We start from the raw sequence: 9,602 nt of genomic DNA on the forward strand, positions 1-9,602 counted from the left end.
ACCATCAAATATATGATGTAAATTACATTAAAAAACAAAACGCTAAATAAATATTATAAAATATATAATGAAAGTAGTGGTCCCCTGGAGTTGTCACTGGTGTTACCGTTTAACAAAAAAAGCTTTTATTTTTTAATTAAAATCACACTGATGGCATCACTTGACTTCCATCTTTCAATTTCCTGGAGATCTATGAAGAAAAGCCATGATAAGGCCACTGTCTCTTTTCAGTTACCAGAAATCTTCTCATTTATCTCATGATTTCATATGAAGCTTTTAGTTTAAGTCACCGGTATGACCTCCTTTATTGTTTGGGAATTGCGAAAAACTAGAATACAAACGGATTAAACTACTTAATTTAGTGAGTATACAATGATTGACAACATGTGGTTTGATACTTTGCTGCAGCAATTTTGTAAAATGCAGTTTTCATGAAAATTGTCACTATTATTGTTACTGTCACTGGTGTTACCTTCCTTATGGGTAACACCAGTAAAGATCAGTAACACCAGTAACTCGTGATTTGTTGTGTCACTGGTGTTACTGTATTTTTTTCTTTCACATTAAATAAAACCTTTCACGTGTGATATGATGATAATTTTAAATTCGCTGAATTCTGCTACATTTAAGAATAAAGCTTTAAAGCTGAAAAAATAATAATATTTCAAAAACACATTTAATATTGCTAAAGAAGTAAAGTAACACCAGTGACAAAAATATGGTTTATGCAGTCTTTAAGTACATGCACACGAAAAATAAAAAATCATTAAGCTGTCACTTATGTATAGGCCTACTCATAAAGTCAAAGAGTAATCTAATAATGTGGTTTAAGTTTTAGTGTCAGAAAATGAAATAAATTTTAAGACATCTTGCCATACCAAAAGTAGACATTTCTGTAATGACCCTGCACTATTCATGGTTAAGATACAGTAGCTGTTTCAGGCAAACACTGAACAATAGTCTCTTCAAATCCTTTCTGTGAGCTCCACTAAATCCACTGCAGTTGCTGTCAACACATGAGAAATAAACTAGATTAGCAAAGCACAAGAGTCTGCCACAGGAATATTACACAAGCGTCCATCTTTAATTCTGTCCCTCGGGGGTCAGAGAAAACCCAAATACTCATATAGACACTGTGTGGAGCATCTGATAGAGATGCTGGTCTTATCACTAATGAAAACTGTCATGATAAATAAATGAACATTTACATTATTTGTCACTAAATGAACCACATTGGGACAGGCCATTTATAATACTTTACAGAAAATCATGCTTTAATTTAAAGACATCAAAGACTATATACAAGATTATAATCAAGTTTAACATTTATATGCACAAGGTGTAAGTTCATTGAAATGTTTAATGAGAGGCTCTGACATTTTGAAGCAGTACAATATTAAGAGCAAAGCGAAACAGTCATTGAGATAAAATTAGTCATTTAAAATAGTCTAAATAATTTTAAAAAATCAGGCATGGAAGTAAATGTAATGATATGCAATCCTGACTGTAAACAGTAAAGTTGTACAATCGCAGTATTTTAATAAACAGCGGAATGATAAAAAAATTAAATGAATTTATTTAATAAAATAAAAAATAAAATAATCAGCATTAAAGAAAAAAATGTCCAAATAAAAGAAAATAATACAACACAAATCAATACTTAGAGACCTAGTTTAGATTAGAAATTACCTTTATTGGGATGTTTTCCCGGACAGGGGTTAGCTTAAAACAGGACTAGGCCTTATAGTTTAATTAGGAAATATATCGTTTTAACAAACATGCCTTACTAAAAACATTACTGTTTTGCTTTTTGAGCCAAAACTCATGCATTTTAAGATATATAAGTGCAAGTTGCTTTCAGTTTGGACAGCTCTTACATTTGTTTTAGTCTAGGAGTAGTCTAATCCCTGTTTGGGAAACCGCCCTATTATCTTCTAAGTCTGATTTAACCTAAACCTGAACCTAAGCCCATTCACACAATAAATGTGGGCAATAGCACAGCAGATCTTTCCGTAATCTCTCTTTTAGTGTAAAACTCTCTGTTCTCTCTCTCTTTTATTGGAAAACAGTTTGATGAAACAGTCGTAACTCTCTCCTGTGGATCTGAACCACACACACAGCTGAACACAAAGCACGAAGGCATGAAATTTTTATGAAAGCTGTTGTTGAGACTGTGGGGGAGTGAGTACTGTAAGTGAGATAATTGCCTGGAGCTCTCTTGAGTTCACTGTTGCTTTGATACTGCAACACGACCCGTAAATGTATATTTTTGCATGACTGGCATGAATTAAAAACACGCTTGTACCGACAAATGTAAAATGGGGCAAGTTGTCACACGGGGAAAGTTGCCACAGGAGATATACAGTATCTTAGCAATTAAGACTTTGAAACAAAAATGACACTTTTAGTCAATATGGTCTTGTATTTATGTTCATTGCGTTTTAGGCAATTGTGCTTATTTTCTCTAAAATTATGCATGTTGAAAAATTATTTTATGTGCAGTAAGAGCCGCAAATCTGATTATTCAGCAAGTAAGAAACATTTATTTAAAAATTCACATGCACTTCGGGAATTCAGGTATTGTGTGAAAAAGCTCTTGAAAACATATACGTTTCCCCAGGTCTGCCAACTGCACAGTCCATGTTTATACATTTAATGAGTTCATGCCTTTAAATAAATTAAACCTTTAATAAGAACAGATGTTCAGGCACTGTAATACACTTGCTAGTTGATTAAAAAACAAACAACCGGAGGAAAGTTCCACTGGATCCTTATGGAAGACTCACTATTGATTCAAATTAGACTAAATAAATGACCAGAACAAATAGCCTAAATCTTCTAGAAAGAATAAAATTGAAACCATTAGTCATTCAAAGAGAAGATTATTTGCATTTATTCTGCTGCAGTTTACAAAAAACAGCTTAAAATTTGTTTAAAAAACTGCCAAAAGTGACTAAATGTAATAGATAAAGTCCATTACCAAACTGTTAAGTGTCTGTGTTTATGATTGAGACACATGATGTTTGATCTACAGTGAGGAAAATAAGTATTTGAACACACTGCTATTTTGCAATTTCTCCCACTTAGAAATTATGGAAATCATTGTGCATGTCCACTGTGAGAGACATAATCTAAAAAAATCCAAAAATCACAATGTATGATTTTTTCACTATTTATTTGTATGATAGAGCTGCAAATAAGTATTTGAACACCTGAGAAAGTCAATGTTGATATTTGGTACAGTAGCCTTTGTTTGAGGTCAAACGTTTCCTATAGTTTTTCACCAGGTTTGCACACACTGCAGGAGGGATTTTGGCCCACTCCTCCACACAGACCTTCTCTAGATCAGTCAGGTTTCTGGCCTGTCGCCGAGAAACACGAAGTTTGAGCTCCCTCCAAAGATTCTCTATTGGGTTTAGATCTGGAGACTGGCTAGGCCATGTCAGAACCTTGATATGCATCTTACAGAGCCACTTCTTGGTTATCCTGGCTGTGTGCTTCGGGTCATTGTCTTGTTGGAATACCCAGCCTCGACCCATCTTCAATGCTCTAACTGAGGGAAGGAGGTTGTTCCCCAAAGTCTCGCAATACATGGCCATCCTCCCCTTGTTACAGTGCATTTGCCCTGTCCCATGTGCAGAAAAACACCCCCAAAGCATGATGCTACCACTCCCATGCTTCACAGTAGGGATGGTGTTCTTGGGATGGTACTCATCATTCTTCTTCCTCCAAACACATTTAGTGGAATTATGACCAAAAAGTTTTATTTTGGTCTTATCTGACCACATGACTTTCTCCCATGACTCCTCTGGATCATCCAAATGGTCATTGGCAAACTTAAGACGGGCCTGGACATGTGCTGGTTTAAGCAGGGGAACCTTCAGTGCCATGCATGATTTCAAACCATGACGTCTTAGTGTATTACCAACAGTAACCTTGGAAACGGTGGTCCCAGCTCTTTTCAGGTCATTGACCAGCTCCTCCCATGTAGTTCTGGGCTATTTTCTCACCTTTCTTAGGATCATTAAGATCTTGCATGGAGCCCCAGTCTGAGGGAGATTGACAGTCATATTTAGCTTCTTCCATTTTCTAATGATTGCTCCAACAGTGGAGCTTTTTTCCCCAAGCTGCTTTGCAATTTCCCCGTAGCCCTTTCCTGCCTTGTGGAGGTGTACAATTTTGTCTCTAGTGTCTTTGGACAGCTCTTTGGTCTTGGCCATGTTAGTAGTTGAATTCTTACTGATTGTATGGGGTGGACAGGTTTCTTTATGCAGCTAACGACCTCAAACAGGTGCATCTAATTTAGGATAATAAATGGAGTGGAGGTGGACATTTTAAAGGCAGACTAAGAGGTCTTTGGGGGTCAGAATTCTAGCTGATGTAATAAGATAAATACTTATTTGCAGCTGTATCATACAAATAAATAGTTAAAAAAATCATATATTGTGATTTCTGGATTTTTTTTTCAGACCCCTCCATGATTTCTAAGTGGGAGAACTTGCTAAATACCACGGTTTTCAAATGCTTATTTTCCTCACTGTATATTAAAAACATCAAATATTGAGGGAGAGCAATTTGGCCATTTCTGATTATTGGGGGAGACATGTCCCCCTTAATGTCTATTGTGGATGTAACTAAAGTGTCTTCCTGGTTTACAGTAAAGTGACTGACCAATCAGAGCAAACACTTGCTTACTGTCTACATCTTACATGAGACTGGCAGGTAATGCAACACTGAAGTTGAGGTGTTTGACTAAAACATTTGTTTAATTATTTTTTTGAACTTTTTAAAGGTTACTTCACTTTACAAAGATCAATAATTCATAATGTGATGGATTTTACTTTTCTGTGGACATTTGTAAACTTTTATAGGCTATCCATGACCAGAAGGTGGCAGCATGTTTCAATTCTTTTAAATACATTGGTGCTTAAAATTAAGTTCAAGTATGGCAGACTTGAATTGGCTTTTTGTGTGTCCATATTCAGGTATTTTCAACACACTGATGTGTGTTTGTTGGCAGAAGATGGCTAGCTTAAGGACCGTGGGACAGAAGATTAGTTGGGCAATAATCTGTATCATTCAAGCTTTCTTAAATTCAAAGCACATCAGTTTTTCTTCATGCCAGGTCACTCCTAATGCCAACTTTCTCCCTTTGTCTTTCTCTGAGAATATCCCAGAATGTGAGAGTGGCTAACAAATGCTCACCAATGATTTTTGTTTATGCTTTAAAGCCTAAATGCATGTTATATAATCCTGTGATCAATGTTTATCAGATGTCATGTTTCCCTGGTTACCACATCCTGAAGCATGATATGTAGTCTCCATGGAAACACATCACTGATGATGTATTTTTAATCATATTGTTTTATTTCAGGGGATCTAGGAAAGCTGGGAATGGGCCTTGCCAAACTTCTCAGATGACACTCGGTCATGTGTTGAAACAAATCTTGTACAATTTATCCAGCTAATGTTATAAATATAATACTGGTTAGAGAATACAATTTGAGAGCTTTTAATACTTTTGATATAAATATATAGATATAATAAACAAAACTGATCATACTTTTGTTTCTTTCTACTCTTTATTTCAGCGTTGCACAATTTTCTTGATGTTGCTGCAGAACATGCACTCCGTCTGTTCTGTCTGCTTTTATGATTTCCGATCTATATTAATTAGATGTTATGTAATAACGTTTTATATTATTTTACTGGCTACAAACTTCAATTTAAAAAATTGGTCTGATACTGGCTTAATGAAATTGTACATAAATTTGAAGAGTATTGAAAGTTTACTGCCAAACTGTCCATATCCGTTTGACTTCAAGCCCAGTTCTGGTTTGGTTTTAAATGTGGGAGTGTATGCCTTAAATCACTTTATATATTTACAGCATAAGCAGTTTAAAGATTCACTTCTGAAATGCTGATGGTTGATATTTTAGCTGTAGTGCATATGTGACCCGTGCTGAGTCAGAATGAAATAAGTTATTTATATTTAGACATTCTCTATTAAAGAAACTTCAAAACGAAAAAAAAATGACAAAGCTACACCTGTTTGAAGTTAATAGTCAGCAAAGTTAGTTTTGAGAAATATCGAGTTTTAGATTTTTTGAGGGTTCAAAAGCAAAATCACCATCCATATCTTAAAATTACTTGTAAAAGATATAGCGCACACAAAATACATGTTTTTCTTTCAAGGTGCATTCTAGTGGTGAGGTTGTGAATTGCAACCAACAGCTCAGTACACTGCTCACCCCTCGCTTTTGAAATGCATAGAGAAGCTACGGTAGCCGCCACCGGAAAAACATGTCATCGTCGGAGACAACTTAGTAAAAAAGTTTGTCCGTTAAGGGCTTCTGTAGAAACATGGCGTCACAAAATGGCGACTTCCACGTAAGGGGACCCTCGGTGTACGTAGATAAAAACGTCTCATTCTAAGGTAATAAAAACATAACGGTTTATTATAAAAAGATCTTTATACACCCCTGATAATATAGTTTTGTATATTATTTTGCATTTCTGTCAAGAGATCCTTCTAAAAATTACACACTGCACCTTTAAGATCTACTGTAATGCAAGGATCTAATATAATGAGATGTGCATGCATGTGGATGGACAAGCATCTTTGTATTAGATTAAGCATTTAGGATGGTACACCTCAGAAAACGTACAGTACAAATAAAGATCATTTAAGATGTTTAATGACTATTTAGAGCATTGCGATCGCTAGATGAGACCTTATTGTACTTATTTTTTTTTTTTAACTCAATTTTGACCAACATCAGCATTTATAGTTTCTTTTGCCTCTAGCTCCAAATTAGACGCTGCGCATAACGAATCATTTTGCCAGCACGTGGCACATATGGTCTTTTGCAAGCCCTTAAGGGAATCAGATTCTACATATTATTATTATTTTGCATTATAATATCAGTATTCAACCATTTGTCTATCAAACTTATTTATTTTTTGTTGGGTTTGGCACAAAGTGTTGTTCAATAGAAACCAAATTATTTGTGATGTGTCTTTCTGTTAGCTGAGATTTCTGCCTCAGTTTTAAATGCAGCAGGTTGTCCATGAGATTGGCTTCCTCCATCAAACAATCCCGTATAATTTGTCCTTGTGACTGCAGAAAACTGTGCAATAACTCCTCCACCTCCTAAAGAGAAAATATCCGAGTGAAATGATACACGAAAAAACATTTATTGTTAATATATTTGATAGTTTCCATCAGGCATGATTCAAGCTTGTTCCTCTGGAGAAAAAAACACAACAATTGTATGATTAGTTAAAACTCATTTGTATGGTAACTCTTCAAGCTTGTTACCCATCTGCTTTCCTAGTTTTTCATTAAGAGAACAGAGCACTACAATGCAGGTTCCTCATTTATATCTCTTTTATGATGAATATGTTTAATATGGAGTAAACAGATTTTGAACACCATGCCTGCTGAAAAAAAAGTGTGCGGTCGTTGTTGTGCATTATACTGTAGAATTTAATTATTAGGTGCGTTCCTTTAATCCATTTATCTGAAAGCACACAGAATCTAAAGATATTAAGGATGGAGTTTAGCATATGCATCAACAGAACGGTGATAACTACGGTATATAAAGCAGAAACAGCTCTATGTTGCTTTTAGATGGTGTAGCAAAAATGGCAAGGTTTTCAAATCACCGGCTTAAATCTCAGTGGGTTGCTAATAGCCTGGAGATACACTGATGGATTTTGTAAGGAATAAAAACCTTATACCTGTCTGCTCATGTTGCCCTCAGGTGGAAGATCACTTAAACTGGCCTGCAACTTTGCCATCATCTGAGCTTCGGTCTTCACCTTTAGTTTCATGATTTCTGCTTCTTTCTTGGACCGAGTCTCTTTAAAAACCTGCCGCTCTTCCAGCTCCACAGCATCTGTTCCCTCACAGAGAGCCGGTGGATGAGGTGCCCTTTTAATCTCAAATTCAGATCTGATGTGTCTGAGGCCTGTGTCACCATTTAAAAAAGCCTGATAGAGGCGTTGATGAGGAACATACGTTTGTAGAATGAAGTCCAAGAGAACAGCGAGATGTCCATTGGAGAGACGAGGCTCGATCTGTGACAACTCATCCCTGATGACACAAACAACGTCTGATGTTTTCAAACCTGATGATATAAAAAGCAGAGATTGTCCCATTTATTACAGACCACAAATTAATAATAAGAACATACATAATAAATCTTTACATTGTGAACAAAGCAATCAAATTGTGTATAAATGCTAAATTGTAAGTACCCCATCCACTTAATGCTAAAAGAAACCAAATATTTTTCTAATTTAATAACTTTGATAATATTTTAATATTTTAATTTGTTCCTAATATATAAAAAATAATATAAATATCAGAATGTTGGTATACAGGTCCCAAAATGCTTTTTTTAATTAAAATGAATAAGTAGTAGAAGAAGTAGTAATATTTTACGAACTTGTATTATGACATCAAAGTATCACGAGAGTGATTCAAGGCAGAAGGCTCTGTATCGCTCTCGCGGTACTTTGATGTCATATGACGATCAGTCCGCGCAACCCTGCATGACATCGAACACACCTGAAGAAACAAGTAGGCTTTCTGTGATTGGCTCATCATTACTCTGTAACGCCCACAATGGGGTCGCAAATTTACATTTGGCAAACAACGTACATTTGGTTACGTTACAATCACAATAAATTTGAGATAATTAGCATAAAAGAAAAAGTATTATTAGGGTGCATTAGCCCACCTTTAAGTTTAGGCAGGAGATCTTTGGTCACGAGTGCCACTTGACTTACGCTCGACCTCGGCATCCCTCGTTTGAGCGCGTGCATCACATTCTCATACACAAACTCTTGATTGTAAATACTGCCGTTTATCATCACCATCAAACTCTGTCCAATGAACAGACGCTGGATACCAACATCTCTCTGAAATAATACATAAAAATACACCCAATGCATACACACATCACACTGAATTATGGGATATTTCGTGACTGTATTTCTGAACGCAACAGAATATCTAGGTCGGTATCCTCTGTCCCTGCCTTTACCAACACGTGTGTGCGCGCGCAGGTAAGCTCTCAAATCTATCGTATATGCATGTATGGTGTCTATATGTGTGAGAATTTAGTAATTTGATATGTAAATGAGAGGAGGTTTACCTTCATTTTTGTTATCTCCTGTAAAGTTTCATCTATGGAGGACATTGTGTATCTGCTGTTGCATCTGTTGTTAGGGGCAAGGCGTTTGTATTAGAGTTTAGTATTAAGTTTTACATACATAAATGCAAGTGGGCTCGGATTAAGCAAAGTACTACCCAATTTAAAGTTCAAATGAAGATTTATTATTATTATTATTATTTTTTTTTTTTAAACATTGAAAGGACTTTTAAGTCATAAAGCTACCAAGAATAAGGAATATTAAAACGCGTTAAATCACTCCTTTTGAAAGGATTGTATTGTAACTTCCTTATTCTTTTACATTTTTGCCTTAATTGTTTTGTGTTCTTTTCTTTAAATTGCATAAATTTTACTTCAAATGTTATTTGCACAATTATAAGGGCTATTTAAATATTTTAATATTGTTTACAATCTATGCAT

General features: G+C 35.4%; 2 protein-coding genes across 2 annotated transcripts in view; both read right to left on the reverse strand.

Moving 5' to 3' along the window:
- ephx2 (epoxide hydrolase 2, cytoplasmic) overlaps nucleotides 1-9,602 on the reverse strand; it is a 129,647-nt gene that overhangs the window by 20,643 nt on the left and 99,402 nt on the right. The window lies entirely within an intron of this gene.
- c7h8orf74 (chromosome 7 C8orf74 homolog) lies at nucleotides 6,939-9,247 on the reverse strand. The gene is made up of 4 exons (XM_055172508.2): nucleotides 9,165-9,247; nucleotides 8,748-8,928; nucleotides 7,744-8,132; nucleotides 6,939-7,153 (listed from the first exon to the last, which is right to left on the reverse strand). Exons 1-4 carry the CDS (start codon nucleotides 9,207-9,209, stop codon nucleotides 6,953-6,955), a joined length of 816 nt encoding a protein of 271 aa, XP_055028483.2. The 5' UTR covers nucleotides 9,210-9,247; the 3' UTR covers nucleotides 6,939-6,952.

Source organism: Misgurnus anguillicaudatus, chromosome 7, assembly GCF_027580225.2.
Source record: "Misgurnus anguillicaudatus chromosome 7, ASM2758022v2, whole genome shotgun sequence".
NCBI lineage: Eukaryota > Metazoa > Chordata > Actinopteri > Cypriniformes > Cobitidae > Misgurnus > Misgurnus anguillicaudatus.